Raw genomic sequence first — 16699 nt, forward strand, 5'->3', positions numbered from 1 at the left:
CCCCTCATTCCTTCCCCCCTCTCAAAGCTTGTCCATCTTCCGTTCCGCTACCTTGACTTCATCGCAGTCCTATCCCCTCTAGCACCGGTGACCTCCCCAGGTTCGCAGATCAGGTGCTACACTTTGACACTCATACCCCACATGCAAAGTAAATAACCCACACCAGACCCTTTCTTTTTTCCAGCTGTGAGTCTTGATTGTTTTTCTCTCCGCCCTGTAACTCCTGGCCTGGATGTTCTTTGGCCAATATGAGACCAAAAGGTTCAAGACTGAGATTAATCTCAACAATTGTGCTTGTTTCCCCCCTCCTCCATGCTCGGGTTTTGGCATGATGCTGATGGAGGAGGCAGAGAGAATTGCCAGAGATGAACAGGCTTCTTAGCAAATTGCTGTTATCTCAGTAAGGAACAAAACAGCATAGCCAAAGATCATCATTTATCCTCTCGTTATGAAACCTAACTACCGCATCTCATGAAATGGACTGTTTTTAATATCGCTTTTCTAGTCTTAACGACTATTCCAAAGCACAGAGGAACAATTCACCATTCACACCACTTCACGCACTGTGGCCAGGCTGCCGTGCTGCCACCTGCTCATCAGATACACCTCACACACATCCCGGGTTCATGGCGTTGCCCAAGGACACTTCGACTGGGACTGCGCAATATGGATACTGATTCCGGTTGCCCCTCATTTTGGTGTCACTTAAACACCTTCGCTGGCCCCACCAAACGGACGTTAGCGGCAACAGACGCACGTTGCACGTGACGCTAGTCGACATAACACAGCAGGTGGTGATGTCGGCGCCCGTTAAGCCAAGTGATTCTTCTGCGTTAAATCAACTCCGTGGTACTGGCGAGGGACCACGACGGCGTAGCCGACGTGCACCTCTCAAAAGATTTTACATGTCGCGGCAACGCAGCCCACAACAACTGTGATTGGATCGCTTTTATTTATCGAAGTGCCATGTCAACATCCAAATGTCAGAAACTAACCACGGACCCCATTTGTTTGATTTTTTTTTTCCAAGGGTCCCCCTAATAGGATTTTTGATTTTTTAGATGTTTTTATTACAGAAACACTCTGCATGAGTGAAAAACAATCTGTTATTTTGGATGGAATTAAAGTGAAAATCAGTTTTTGCTGGAGGACCCCCTGGACCCCTTCAAGGACCCCTGGGGGTCCGTGACCCCTCTTTGAGACCGTTGCTCTAGCCCACTAATGTTACTGACCTCAATCAAGCCGCTTCCCTCAGCATCAGCTCTCTCTCCCTCTCTCTCCTCTCTCTCTCTCCTCTCTCTCTCTCTCTCCCCTCTGGAATTTCAATTTCATGTGCTTTATTGGCATGACAAAAACTACCTCTGTGTTGCAAAAACATAAGAACAACATACATTTCTTGCTTCCATGCCTTTCTGAGATCTGTCTCGCTCTGTCTTTCTCCCTCTGTCTCTCGCTCTGTCTCCCTCTTTCTCTGTCCCCTCTCTGTCTCTCTCTAAATATCTCCAGTGTCCATCTGCTGCATGAATTTGAAGGTATAACTTACAATAGCATTAAGATGCCGCCTGAATGTAGTTTTCAGGAACAACATTCTGCGGGGCCTGATATTGTTTTTAATACTATTTAGATAGCTTGCTATATTATTGGCAAGAAATAGCGAAGCATTGCATAGCTAACAGTTATTTGTTTCTAGTATTTCATTCATTTACTCTAGCTAGACTATTGTTAACTAAAATCTCCCTTTATCCTTATCTCAAGTAAACTCTGTGTGTGTGTGTGTGTGTGGTGTGTGTGTGTGTGTGTGTGTGTGTTGTGTGGTGTGTGTGTGTGCGCGTGCATTTGCATGCAGTAACTGTGTGTGTGTGTGTGTGCAGTACTGTGTGCGTGTGGCAGTAACTGTGTGTGTGTGCATAACTGTGTTGTGTGTGTGCGTGTGTGTGTGCGTGCATAACTCTGTGTTGTGTGCTGTAACTGCTGGGTGTGTGTTGGTGCAGTTACACTGTGTGTGGGGGTGGTGTGGTGTGTGTGTGTGCGTGCAGTAACTCTGTGTGTGTGTGTGTGTGTGTGTGGGTGTGTGTGTGTGTGTGTGTGTGTGGTGCGTGCAACCTCTGTGTGTGTTGCAGTAACTCTGTGTATTGTGCATTAACTGTGGTGTGTGTGTGTGGCGTGTGCGTGCATTACTCTGTCTGTGTGTGCGTAACTCTGTGTTGTGTTGTGTGTGTGGTGTGTGTGTGCGTGCATGTGCATGCAGTAACTGTGTGTGTGTGTGTGTGTGCGTGGGTCCGTAACTGTATGTGTGTTTGTGTGCGTGGCAGTAACTCTGTGTGTGTGCCGTAACTCTGTGTAGTGGTGCATTAACTGTGTGTGTGTGTGCGGGTGCGTGCAGTTACTCTGTGTGTGTGTGTGTGTGCGTGCAGTAACTCTGTGTGTGTGTGCAGTAACTCGTGTGTGTGTGTTGTGTGTGTGTGTGGGTGTGTGTGTGATTTAGCAGCGGTGTGTCATCTTCTCAGACTTCACTCTGTGGACCATCTTCTACTTTGGGTTTCTGAGAGCCTTCACTGGTCCAGAGCAACGAGCTGTTTGGTCCATTCTTAACTGTCTCTGGTTTTAATCCCCCGCAGACACCCTTCTCTCGCTCTCTCTCTCTCTCTCGCTCTCTCTCTCCCTTTCCTCTCTCTCTCTCCTCTCTCTCTCTCTCTACCTTGCTCGTCCACACACCGTTAAAATGCACGCGGTCGCTCGTTTGGGCCGCCGTCTCTGCCTTTTCCCCAACTGACAGTTTCGTGAAATATGCAATAAACATTATTTTTATTTTGTGGGCTTAGGACATTTGGGGTAGCTCTGCCCCCCCCCCTCCCCCAAATAGACCTCCAATATCAGAAGCAAATAATGAAAAGCTATAAACTTATGTTGTTTTGGTGAAGCTGTTTTCATGATTGCATCAGTGTAACACTAGCATAACATAATTCTGCTGCATATTACATTTGAAATGGTTACATGATAATATCATATTTGATGATTTACAGCAGCATTTGCCTGGTAATAAAACATGAAACACCACTTTTGCTGAAATAAGTCTGGAAAGGAAACTGCTGCAGAGGTGTGTGTGGGTGTGGGGGGGGGGGGGGGGGGGGGGGGGGTGGAGGGGGGTGTTCCTGTTGAAGCGGCCCGGCGTCATACACACATGCCTTAATGAAGGTAAACACAGTGGGCGGCCGTGTGCAGTATCGCTCCGCTCTGGCGTAGCTCTTCTCCAATCAGGGGCTGTGGATTTGTCAACAAGTGTCCCGCTGCACGGGTTTAATACGCTGAGGGAGAAGCTTTCATACGCTATGAATCAGCTGGGGATAATAACAGATACTGTAAGGATCACGCATTCATTTTTAGATCAATACATTAAACATTCCCACACTAAGAGCTGGAGGTTTCTTTCTTTGCATTTCCAGCATCGTTCCCCTGTTGCTGTGGATTTGCTGACGTATAAACTCGGCTCACCAAACTGGCAGCAGAGGGACGTGCTAGAAAAAAAACATGGATTTGGTTGTTAAAAGTCCCATATTGTAAAAAGTGAGATTTCCATGTCTTCTTTTCTTTTGTTATCCCTTGTGTTGTCCTCCCGGGTCCAAAAACTGACAAAAATTTGACATTTTTCACCACCACCACCACCTTACTACTACTAGTTTTACACTACTGTTTGGAATCCACGGTCAATAACCCTCATTTATATAGAATTATACCTAATATTTGAGTTTAAAAAAAAAAGCAGAAATTATGAATCATTTTGACTAATAGTTAAGATCAGAGGAATGAAAGTGATCAATTGTAGGAGTGTTTTTTTTTTGTTTTTGTTTTTCTGGTAATGATAAATAAAAATAAAAAAAATAGTTAAAAAGAAACCCATATTTCAGATATAGACATTTTTTAAACCCGAGGACAACAGGAGGGGTCATTTTTATTGAACTGAGCAGCAAGTTGTTTCCCCTCTGGTGTGTTTTGCAGGCGTGGGAACAAGGAACTACTACAGGAAGATGGGCTATGAGTTGGAGGGGCCGTACATGGTGAAGGACCTCGATGGACCCGGAATGGACTGAACCTGGACACTGTTTTTTTATCAGGACAATGGACACAGACGCACGTACACACACGTTATTGTATTTATCAAGACAACATTCTGGGAAGTGGTTGCCGCAGTATGTTTAGTGGAACTTGTGTTTTCTTAGCATCAGAGGAGATAATGGTTCGGTTTTTATCGGGGACACACCAGGGAACGCTGTTGCATCTCCTCCGCTTTCTTTTTTATTTAAAGATAAGGAGACGTGAGGTGTGGAAGGAATAAAGTGACCCTGATCAGGATGAAGCCGGAACATCTGGTGGACGAGGCTTTGAGTTCATTTCGAGACGCAAACTTTTTTGTTTTTTTTAATCTTTTTTTTTGTTTCTCCATTTCTTAAAACTGGTACCAAACACACAGCTTGCCACATTGAAACTAATTGGTACCACCAGTGCCTTGTCTATGAACTCTGTTTCAGCAGTTCTGATTTCAGTTGGACAAGAAATGAGGACAATCCTGCTGAGGCATTTTTAATTTTACTCAGATGTTACATGTGTCTGGTAAATAAAAATCAAAATGCCTGGCTATCCCTTTTTGTTTGTGTTCGTCTAGGATGAGAAACCTGTTTAGCATTGCGGTTTGAGTTAATCATGTTTGTGTTGCAATTAAATAGGAAAGCCATTATGAGTCAAGCGTTCATTAACGGCTGGCAGTGGATGAATAAACTGGAAAGTGTCCTCGCTGGGCGGCCGTTTCGATTTATAGGGCAGGAAATTGAATATTAGCGTTACATAAATTGCTTTTTTAAAGCCCCACAGTTAATCCTATTACTTGTGTTTCATGCGTTCTTGGGCTTCATGTATTCTAGTAAATTCCAGATGTTGAACACATCACTTGACCATCTTTTTTTTTTTTTTTTTTTTTCTTCTAAAAGAATAAAGTATATTTCAGTTACTGTTAGTGTTCTGCTTAATGAGAAAATGTTCTTACTATAGAGATACATTATGATAATTACACCATAATGAGAGAATAGCAAAAAAGAAAGGTCACATGGTCAGAGTAGCTCCTATGATGTATTCCCCAATGTCAAGGGGGCCTGCCCTTGCAGGAGACCCCCCACTGATTGCCCTGTGAGAGGGTTTTACGGGCTCGTTTGACACAGCCTTTCCAATTACATCTCCATCAGTTACCTGTCTATTGGCCATTGACTGAATGCTGTGTTCAGCCACTCCGTTACTGGAAAGGCATTGTATCAATAAAGCACAAAAAAAAGCTCCTGTGGCAACCTATGTCTCATCTAGATTTCAGCTGCGCGGGGTGACTGAAGATAAGCGGCCATGCATCATCTCCTGGGTGCTGCTGCTGTGTCGTGACTGTGCCGTGCTGTGTGTTGGTGCTGCTGCAGTCCTGACGCATCGAGGAATGCCACATTCGGGCTTTCTCTCTACGCTTGCTCACTCTCGCTATCAGCTGTGAAATGTGAAAGGACCCCCCCCCCACCCCTCACACACACACACACACCCCCCTCGCTGAGTCTGTGCCGAGCTGATTTGTCCCGTAGAGGAGGAAGAGTTCGGTCTAATCTTCACTGCAACATGAGCTAGCAAGTTCACTTAAAAGTTCACTGAAGTGAAGGTTACAGGACTTGTCTACTAAAGTTACCGGAGTAAGAGAAGATGTATGCAATATCCCCGGGTCGTCCAACATTTTTAAGCCAAACTGAAAAAGAGATGGAGCAGGGACCCACTGCTACATATGTAGAATAAAAGAAGTTGCATGTTAAACTGGGCCTACAAAAACATACAGTACCTTTAAAGTACATAGAATACTAAGCTATTAAAATAATTGTCGGCATGATTTTATTAATCCTGTTTTAATGATAAACATACACGTGGTTCAGTGAATCTGTGGATGCCTATCTTAGTGACTACCTTACCTATAGACCAGTAAGACTATCATCGCTTGTTACAAGTAGGCTGATTTATGTTAAAGCTATAGCGCCCCCATGAGGACTGCTAAGTAATGACAATAAATCTGTCCACATGATACAAGTCTTCCGTGCCCCTAGTTTACAATGCTAGGTTGTAAGAGACTGGAATGGATACTTTATTGTGGCTGCCAGATATCACTACTTTCATATATGCAATTTAATACAGCCTACAGGGAAAAAATAAAGGTTAACACTTAGAGGTTCAGAATTATTATAGTGGGGTTCCCATAGCATTATTAAATACAATAATATTATACTATAATACTATTTATAGTATCTATTCATAACAACAGTTATTTTAAGACACTTTACAGATAGAGTAGGTCTAGACCACACACTATACTTTACAAAGACCCTACAAATCCCTACAAAAACGTGATTTTTTTTGGACTGAAGACTAGAACTAGAAGCTCAGACTAGTTTAGGAATGCACTTCTGATTTCGACTACATCTTTCAGTAGTATTTACGTCTGGCATGATGCTTAGCTTTCTGGCTAACGAGCTAGCTTAGCTTGTTCCACAACACACGGTACGTTATCGTACCTGATGTCTTTTATCCGGTGAAGTGTTTTCTCTTTCAATCCAAATGTTTTAGTTGACCGTTTTAACAGGTTTCTTCCATTTTGCTTCTGAAACTCCCCTTGCATCCGCCCTTCTGCTGCCGTTAGGATGACCCCCGTTTGTTTTATATACCAATCCTACTGGTTTGATTCTGATCCAAACCAAAACTGGATGACGTTATCTAATACGATTTCAGAATCTTTTTATTTTAGAGAAACCCAATTAAGATTTAAAGCCGATCTAAAATCTGATTTCAAAGCGTGTGAGCAAACCATGTTTTAAATTAGTAGTAGTCATCTAAGATATGGTCGATCAGTGACTAAGACTGATGGCTAGTAATAAACGCTGTGGACTCGGCCTGGATATGATCAGAAACAACTTTAATAACTGGCTTTAATTTCCTGTTCATGAGGGGACGGTGCATTATGGGTAGTTAGTCACCGTGAGCCTCATGCTGCACATCTCACTAGACTACTGGCCTCAACTTTCAGAATCCTCTTTTAGTACCATTCTAAAACGTCACTGAGTCAAAGCTAACCGGTGAATAATGAGGAAGAATAAACGCTGACAGAAACAAAAAAAGTTCAAGTCATATTTTAATTTGCATGAAAAGCTTGAAGTTTCAAAACTTATATATATATATATATATATTTACGTATTTTTATGAATATTTGTTATTTAAAACCAGAACGAGGAGTATTGTGACCATGTTGGTTTGAAATGTGTTAATTTCATTAATCTTATTGTTACAACTTTATGTAACCAACAACAAGAAATAACTAGCAAAGTCATCAAAAATTATAATAAATTGTATTATATTCAGTACATATGCAATACTCCAAAAATAACATTGTATGTTTGCTCAAATCCATCGCACATTGTGAGACTTGACAGTACCTTATTTAACGTTGAGATGGTCCGATATCATTTTTTCCTTCCCAATACCGATTCTGATACCTGAACATGCGTATCGGCCGATACCGAGTACTGAGCCGATACATGAGTCATATATTTGATTATGTTTTAACAGCTGTATACTACTAGCCCTGTATGGATGTGATTTCTATATTTAACGGAAAAACAACTACTTTAACGTAGATTTTCTTTAGGGCTTTAGTCCGTAGTATTGGAGCATAAACATAAAATGTGAGCGTTCTGGGCCGTATCGGAGAAGATATCGAAACATCTCTAATTTAAACTAGGACGGATTTAGAGAAAGAGCCCCACAAACTGCGACCTGAGAATCACCGTAGCGTTTTATTGACACCTGCTGATGACAGAGTATTAACAACAATCAAGACTTGTGTTTGTGTATGATCACTCACTTTACATATTTAAGACATATGGAAGCCCAGTGAACTGTAACATCTATGCGAAGCCAATGTGTGGTGGAAAGATTGGGGTATGGTATAAATCATGTTTTTCAATGTTAGCTACATTTTTCAACAAGTAAAAAGCCCAACGTCTGTGAATCAAGTCAAAATTAACACCCGACATGAAGCTGAAATAATGGACCCAAAACCCAGTGGACCCAGACACAAAGCAGCAGCTAACCCCTAGCATTTCATTTCAGCCATACTGTATGTACACACTAAAATAGATTTTCTATGTCAAGCATTCAAGGCCCAAGCAACAGCATGGCGCTCACATCAGATACAGCTTGAGTGAGTCCCACTAGATCTTTATGTCGAGCAGTTTGAATATCATTGCGTGTTTTGTCAGCAGTACAGACAGGCTATAATGGGCCTCTTGATTTCCATTTTCCCTTTATGTGGTTTCCTACGCAGATCAGAAAATAAGCTTATGTTTCAGTAACACGAAAAGCAGCTGCAATCCCATATAATCATACATATTTGCTTTCCCCACTTCCCTGTGGCAGCAAAGTGGCTATTGCTTACACATGTAGGAAGTTCTGCAGTCAGGGGGTCCACTGTCAATATTTCCATGTAGCAGTACGGAGGTGGTTATAGCCATTATGGTCTCTTAAGTGCACTCGGTCAGCGGGAGTCCTCGTCCAGAGCAGAGTGCACTCGGGCCTCCAGCTGGTCTGCCGAGGGCCGAGCGTCCGGGTTTGAGGCGAGCATGTCTAAAAGCAGGGTGCACATGGCTGGACCGGGCGGGGGCGGCAGCGGGGGCGCCCTCTTAAACTTCATAGGGATACACAGCTGGAGGTCGGCATTCTCCCACAAAGCTTCCCCCAGTGGCATCAGCCAGCCGGAGCGACCCTTGCACACGTAGGCACCTACAGGAGGGAACACCGGGGAAGACATGGTTACGGTTCCTGGCTGACCGCTGCACCACAGACTGCAGGGAGGCCGAGTGTCAGGGATTGTGAGCAACACTTTTTATCTGCAAATAGTCGAGTGCCTACTGGTGTGACATATTTCTAGGAATCACCAACAGAACTCAAGTGCTTTTTGACAGACAAAGAAGAGAGTGTTTGACCAGGAAATAAATGACCTTTACAAAACACTGGAGGCCCTTTGTGTCAAAACAACTTTGTATTCCTTGTAGCTCTTCAAAATCACTGAAACACACAAATATACTGTATGTATATTTGTGTGTTTCAGTATATGTATGTGTGTATTTACACATACAGTACACACATATATACATATGTGTGTGTGTGTGTCCTTCCTTATTGCACCATGGGTCAGTGAGTCTGACACATGACACACCGTTTTTTTCCTAACGACCCCGTTAACCCTTTAGATTGCCACTGATACTAGAGTGGTCTCAGCGTGGTGTGTAGACGGCTGACTGACAGCCACAGACAGAGCTGACGTTGACGAGGATTTATTGCTAACAACAAGCCTTTCACTTAGTAATAATCAAAAGGAAACTTCCTTAAAGCTACATTGCGTAGTTTCTGTCGCCCCCACTGTCAGCGAGTCCACATGATATATTTCTTAAGCCAAGTGGCGTGTTATTTGTACGCATTTTGAGCTATCCGCATGTACGTCTACGCTGTATACAGCGGGCATAAACATACACACCACTTGCCCCGATACCGCCACGTGCCCTGTTGTCGCGAGAAGAAGGCAACGGTTGAGTTTAGGATACGTGACACGTGAGACAATCCCCGGTCTCTGGGGTGAAAGTCCTGGGTTTTACCCATCCCCCCCCCCCACCGTCTCATGAGATCAGTCTGAACCGAGAGAAACGGACTGCGATGACACCACTGCTCTGTCTTTTGTTTTTAGCCCTAGCTGCAGAAAATGACGTGTTGTGCGTTTACAACAAATTGTGTTTTTGTAACAGCTCCATGAACACAGAGAACAGAACTTTTTTTTGGTTGTTGCACCTGTTAGAAGAGGGAGGACGAGCCTCAGAATGCCTGCACACCGTAATAATCAATCTCGCTGATTAGACCTCAGAAGTTGTACTAAGATGAGCTTCCTCTTTTTTCTTTCATACCATTATGACATTAATAATTCAGGGTTTTGGCTGCAGATCAGAATAATTAAGAAAGACAAAACTTTTAAGCTGTAGCTTGGTCGTTTGTCTTTGACACTTACTAGACTTGATCAAATGATTAAATTAAGAAATTAGATTAAGGAGTAGAAGGAAACCATTAGTTGCAATCCAAATAAATGAGAGGATTATCTGGGAAACTAATTAAAATGCATATTGTTACCTAATCTCATGGTTTCTTGTAGTCTGTATTATTTTTATTATATAGTTTTCTAGGGAGTAAAAATGCATTGTGGGGTTTAGAGGCTTCAGCCATTCTGCACCTCCCACTATCCATCTGTACCATAGAGTCTCTACCCACGTTAAAACCTCCATCCAAACCCATTTTGAAAAGCCTACCCCCCATGACTCCACTCTCCATCAAAAGCATGGATTGATTGCTTTCTTTGAATTTTCTATCTCAAGTTTTTTTATGTGTTTGTTTTAATTAAATTACATTTTCCTTTTTAATTGTGTTTTTGTCTGTATTAACTGTAAGGTGCTATGAAAGGCGCCCATAAATAAAATGTGTTATTATTATTATGTGCAGTTATTAGTAACATCTGTGACGCAGTCTCCTTCCCCTGTCTATGGTCAAGTCTCCTGTGAGGCCAGCTATCAGAGCTGTAGCATCTCAATATTTTGCTGTACAAGGAATTGTCTCAGAAATAATTGCAATTAAGAATATAATTGTCCCTTCCAGTCAAACTTTAAAAAGTATTAAAAAGTCCAAACTAAAGTTTTGAATGTATCCCAGGACACATCTTGTGGTTATATATATATATATATATCACTGTTATGTGACCCAGATGATGTAATGACACAAATACACATCCTATAACGTAAACAACGCCTCTTTATTAGGCATGATCAGTCCGTGGACAGTAAAAGGAATGAACCTGAGTGACCTTATTTGATAAAAATCTAAGCATTTCAATGTTATTTCTGACAATTTAATAAACAAAAATGTATATTATGCTTGAGTAAAAAAAACAACTAATTAACAGAACTGGATTTAAAAAAAAGTAATATTTAAATAAATCACCGGGAGAGTCCGGTACAGCCCGACTATGGAGATAAAACTTTGACATGTTCTGCTTGTTCAATAGCTTGTTTAGGTAAATTGCTCTTAAACGCATTTAGAGAGGATTGGATTTGCTATTTTTAGTATCAATTCTTGACATTTTGGTGCCGGGGATTTTCCTGTGGGGCTGGCTACAAAGATTCTCTATGCAGGAAAAGCACTGTCATGTTATAATTGTTACAAACCACCAGCAATGAGTTCCCAACCCGACTGAGCAAAAAGTCAACCGGCGCGGGCTTCAAGAAGAACAGACACTAGAGGACCATGCTCTCTCCGCTCCCCTGCCTAGCCCAGTAACTGTGTGGGTGTGTGGGTCTTAACAGAGGATAAAGTAAAATAATGGACCATTTTATCTGTCTGTGAAAAGCCTCCAGCTGCCTCTCCCCATTTCCTTACTGACAAAGAGGATTGTGATCCCCCCCCCCCCCTGCCCCCTCCAATCAGAACCATTTCATAATGGAAATGGAGTATCAATGACTCAGGGAGGTTCTCAGACACTAAACCTGGGAATAATGGTTCATATCTCCCCGCTTTCTAGTCAGCTCCGGACATTTTTTTGTGAATAAAATGAGACATCTGTATAACGGCCATTTCATTGCTCTGTGATATTGGAGCGCAGAGTGGAACCGGGCCCCCGTGTCCATTAAGACGCTTCCTCATCCTATGGCCACATCGGGGTTCTGACAACAATAGGATATTAAAGTCTGAATGCTGTTGTGCACAGCTATACTTGAAAGACTTTCTCTGATTCTTATCTGAATATAGATACCGTTTGTTTGAGCGTCTCTCTCACACTTTCTCCCCCTCTGGATTAGGGTGTTTATATAGCTGGTAAATATGTAAATACGTTGTTTGGTCTTCTCCCTCTCTTTGTAGATTTTTTACTTTAAATATTCAATGTAGGTAGTTTGATTGTTTGGCTAAAGATTTTTTTCTATAGTTTATAGATTAATAGATAGATGTGTATTGTGTTTTATTATGAACATAAAATTTTATTTTCCATAAAAAAAAGTTACAATGTTTGTGTATAATGTTAATTATAGGATAAAAGAAAAAGCTGCTGGTCAGACTTTAAAAAAAAAAAAAAAAAAAGATATTATAATATATATATATATTTTTTTTTTTGGGGGGTTTTATTCCCTATTTGGACAGGACAGAGTAAGTATGTGGAAAGGGGGAGAGAGAGAGGGGAGTGACATGCGGCAAGGGGCCACAGGCCAGATTTGAACCGGGCCCGCCGCGTCGAGGAGCAAGCCTCTATACATGGGCATCCGCACAGACCACTGCGCTATCTGGATGCCCTATATTACTATATATATATATATATATATATATATATATATATATATATATATATAAGAAATCGGCCAAGAAAACTGCAATTGGTGCATCTCTAGACCAAAAGACGAAGAAAATATTAAATTAATATGAAGGAAACTGGTGTCTAAAGTGCTTCCAACAGCAGCTCGTTTGGAGCAGGAAAGGCTTATTTACACACTGTCCGCTTGTATTATAAGAAATAGAGCTACTATAATCCATATCAAAATGTACATAGCGTAAATTAGCCATCACTTTGCCATTTAGATTTATGACTGTGCCATCCAGGGTGGATGAATGTATGATGTATAGTATGTGACATTTTTAATATGTGCCAGTTAATTAAGTCAAACTCGGTTCAGTGCGATGCGTCATCAAGCTGCCGGACCACACACTCGACCTTTTCAACCTCTGTGCGGGTGCTCTGACTGCTGGGGGGGGGGGAATACAACATGACATCCCTGTGCTGATGGGTTCCCCAGCATGTTAACACTGCCCCATATACATGGGGATACTGACTAAATCTGTATCAGAGTTTCTGCAGGTTTCACAAAGTCTTTAGAGTTTTTCCCCCGCCAGTATCGCTAAATTTGAGCTTGAAGAGTAAAATCAGTTTAATGTCTGGTGAAATCCAAGAGACTTACGCCGATAACAACAAAGCTGATTGGCTGCAACATAGGTTGTATGTTGGTTTTATTTTTAGTCGTAATACAGTGAAATGATATATAATTTTTTTTTTAAAAAGAGCATCAGAAGTAGCGTTGCATGAATGTAGGAAAATTAACACCTGTTTAAAATGATTTAAGACATTAAAAACAATACTTCAGCGAATGTAAGACTTATTAAGGCCTAAAATTTTGATTTTTAAATGTTAGACTTTTTAAGACCTTGTGGAAACGCTGCTGTGTTCACATATTTAGAACTTTTACATTGTTAAGGAAAAGCTCAGGAGCAGCACAACTCATTCACGTATGTGAACAGGGTTGGGGAGACTTAGAAGACTTTAATGAAGCTTTCTCTTTAGTCTCATCATACCACAACATGGTGTTTCCGGAAATTCCACAACATAAATATTTTGCCTTCACTGCTCTGGTCCAGTTGGCTTTGGTTGCTCATCCCGTTTTGTTTGAGAAAAGGCGGCTTTGGGTATTCTCAATCTCTTTCTTTCTCTTCTCGATATAAATTCTAATTATATTTATAGTGTCAAAACATTACTGGAGTTCTCTCAGGGCACTTTACAGATACACTAGGCCTAGGCCACACTCTATAATTTACAGACACCCAACAATTCAGCGAAATCTCTGTCTTTCTAATCTTTTCTGTTGACTCTCCACTGTACACTTACCCAGTTGTTCTTGCGTGGCCCCTTCCTCCAGAAAGGTGATTCTCTCCAGGACCGCCCAGAACATCACACCCAGGGAGAAGATGTCCGCCTGGGCCGAGTAGGTCAAACCCCCCCACACCTCTGGAGCCATGTAGAAGTCAGAGCCACAAGTGGAGGAGAAGTGCTGCCTGGTCAGATCCCCGTCCAGCAGACCTTCACTCATCTTGCTAAGACCAAAGTCTGCCACCTACAGGTACGACAGGCCGACTCATTAAATAAGAAGTACAGAGTGCTTTGTGTTGGCATAAGGCTTTTTTCACCAATGTACAACTCTAGAACCTTTTCTGTCTCTAGAGATAGAAATCTCTAGACTCTAAAAGAGTGAACAAGTAATGTTCTGATACCAGATGCTTTATTTTACCCCTTTGAAAAAAGCCACGTAGAGATTTGTAGAGGGCTGAGAAGTACATTACATTACACAAGTGGATGTTAAACTCAGTAGACCTGAAACGAAATCAATCGACTATTTTTGATCAGCACTTTAATCATTTTGAGTAAAAATGCAAATTATTTTCCAATTCCAGCTTCTCAAATGTAAATATTTGCAGGTGGTCTTTGTCTTTTATGATAGTAAACTGAATTTATTTGGTTTTTGGACTGCTGGTCTAACAAAAAAAAACACATTAGAATATGCAAACTTGCTTTTTTATAATTAACATTTTATGGACCAAATTAATTGACAGACTATGTGCACCATCACCAAAATTCCACTTAAACAGTAAAAACAAAACTGGGCCTCATTATGTCAAGTTAAGGCACTTGTGGAATGGAAACTAAAAATCCCCCTGTATTTAGAGCGCTAAATCATATATTAAAAAAACATAAATGCATGTCAGTCTTCATAAGCTTCAACATACAATTCATAAACAGCAAAAGGTTAGCCAATTTAACCATCCCCATCATTATACCAACAATTCCACAAGAATGAAAGTAAATTATACGTCCAAAAACATTTCCATAATATCTCCAATTTATCAACTTATCATACTCCTCTTATTAAAAGCACCCGGGGTAACGTTCTATGACTCCTGACAATGCACCGGTTAAAAATGTTCTTAGTATTTTGTATTTTAATTGTTTTGGTACACTGGGGCAAGGACAGCATTTTTTTTTCAATAATTCTTTCCTCTTGCCTTTGTAATATTGTTTATTATGTCTCAAGTTAACTGTTACAGTGAAAACCAAACACTGTACTACAATGCTTTCAAATTTGAACAGTGTAAGTTTTCCAAAATGTTGTGTACTTAGTGTAGGAGAATGCCACTTGATCTTGCATAAAATCTGTCATGTCATAACAATCTACCTACCTTGACAACGGGGCCTCTTGGTGTCACACAGACCAGCACATTGTCAGGCTTCAGGTCTCGGTGGGTGATCCCCAGACTATGCAGGAAGGCCAGAGCACTGCAGAGCTGTCGCACCACGCTGTGGTTACGCTGGGAGTCGGGCGGCCTGGAGAGCAGATACTGATTCAAGTCACCCCCATCACAGTACTCCATCACAAGCCAAAGGGCCGAGCAACGCAGGGGTCCCGGCTGCTCTTCCTCTGTCTGGGCCGGTCTCTTCCTAGCTCTGTTTTGAGGCCTTTGTGGAGTTGTAGAATCCCATGCATTTGATTTAGTCTTGTCCTGGAGCTTGGGCTTGGCCTGAACAGTGTTGGTCCTGTCCTTAAGTCTTGAGAAAGAGTTGCCCCCCCGCTGGGTGTCATTCCTTTTCTGACTTTGTGGCGCTCCGACTATAGTGCCTTTCAGCACGCTCTCAACTAGACGTGGAGGCAGTTTCCCTGGTTTTAGGGGCTTCAGGCTCCTTGGCCCAGTCTGCAGCAGGCAGCTGTGGAGTGCAATAACATTGGCATGGTTCTTGGCAGTGGCTCTCATTGCCCACAGCTCTTGCAGGTAGAGTTCAATGCACTCCGGGTTGCTGCAGGGCAGCCGCTTGATAGCCACCCTCTGTCCTGTTTTGGCCATTTGGCCCTCAAAGACAACACCGTAGCTGCCTCGTCCTACCTCCCTCTCTAAAGTGTAGAGCTCCTCCATCTATCACAGGCAATGGAGACTAATGCAAGTGGTAAGAAAAATAAAATAACTAAGGTTAGCTAGAATGATAATAAATTACACGTAGCGTTAACGTACAAAACCGTTAGCTAGCTCAATGAGTCGGACGTTAACTGTGAAATAGCTGACAAACGTTTAGCTAGAGAACGTTACAGCCCCTTAGCTTACCTGACTGATTTTTTTTTTTTAGTTTAACTTAGCTAGCAAAGTACGTAATTAAAGCTACAGATGATAAACGTTAATGTAACGCAGCTGGTATCCCGCTAACATTAGCTAGCTACACTTAACGTTACCAAGTAACGTAACATTATGTGCTACAGCTAACGTTACTTACTCCCCAAATCACTTAGCTTTCCTGTTGTTTTTTCATGTTGAAGTTAACAACACATTGACATAAGTTACTATACGACTTACATTTTCAAAGTGGCGTCGAGACCATATAAAGTAAGGTAGTGAATACGTTTAACATGGCGCTGTCTAGCCACCATGAATATATTTTAAGCCACACACGTTATTCTTCAAGTTAACGTTGGTTTAAAAGGCAAGCGACACACAAAGCTCTAGCTTCAAATGAGCTCCTTTCATTTCAAACTTACCCACAAGACTTCAGCTTACATTACCAGCAATGAATCGATTTGAATCTGCAATCTAGCTACTTGATTCACAAACCTTCTTGTACAATAACGAATTTGGATAATTTGTTGTTAATCCACCACTGAGATACTGAGAGAACTTTCAGTGTCAGAACAACACAAACGCTACAGACAACCATGTCAACATTCATAGCGACCCGCTCTGTCTGTACGTG

The 16699-nt window shown here is 41.7% G+C and overlaps 2 protein-coding genes across 4 annotated transcripts in view; one reads left to right on the forward strand and one right to left on the reverse strand.

Moving 5' to 3' along the window:
- elp3 (elongator acetyltransferase complex subunit 3) overlaps positions 1–13043 on the forward strand; it is a 39990-nt gene extending 26947 nt beyond the window's left edge. Inside the window, exons 15-16 of one of the 2 annotated variants that reach the window (XR_004336042.1) lie at positions 3997–4409; positions 13033–13043. Coding sequence is in view for 1 of the 2 variants with exons in the window: in XM_032542190.1 (XP_032398081.1) it covers positions 3997–4088 (92 nt within the window). In the remaining variant the exon portion in view is untranslated. Of the gene's footprint in view, positions 1–3996; positions 5004–13032 lie in introns of those variants that run through there. The other variant, XM_032542190.1, reaches the window with a different exon arrangement.
- si:ch211-63o20.7 (Serine/threonine-protein kinase pdik1l-B-like) lies at positions 7838–16699 on the reverse strand. 2 transcript variants are annotated; one of them, XM_032542197.1, is made up of 4 exons: positions 16488–16699; positions 15145–15892; positions 13799–14024; positions 7838–8841 (listed from the first exon to the last, which is right to left on the reverse strand). In XM_032542197.1, the coding sequence occupies exons 2-4, from the start codon at positions 15871–15873 to the stop codon at positions 8597–8599; spliced, it is 1200 nt and encodes a 399-aa protein (XP_032398088.1). In that variant the 5' UTR covers positions 15874–15892; positions 16488–16699; the 3' UTR covers positions 7838–8596. The 2 variants fall into 2 exon arrangements, with proteins under 2 accessions (XP_032398088.1, XP_032398087.1); XM_032542196.1 differs by having other exon boundaries at positions 15145–15904; positions 16488–16630.

Source organism: Etheostoma spectabile, chromosome 18 (assembly GCF_008692095.1).
Source record: "Etheostoma spectabile isolate EspeVRDwgs_2016 chromosome 18, UIUC_Espe_1.0, whole genome shotgun sequence".
Lineage (NCBI taxonomy): Eukaryota > Metazoa > Chordata > Actinopteri > Perciformes > Percidae > Etheostoma > Etheostoma spectabile.

Coding starts and splice junctions, on each gene's coding strand:
- si:ch211-63o20.7 (XM_032542197.1), bottom strand. CDS start 15,873: ATGGAGGAGCTCTACACTTTAGAGAGGGAGGTAGGACGAGGCAGCTAC. Junction 14,025..15,144: donor CAAGAGGCCCCGTTGTCAAG/GTAGGTAGATTG, acceptor TCGTACCTGTAG/GTGGCAGACTTTGGTCTTAG. Junction 8,842..13,798: donor GGCCACGCAAGAACAACTGG/GTAAGTGTACAG, acceptor TCCCTCCTGTAG/GTGCCTACGTGTGCAAGGGT.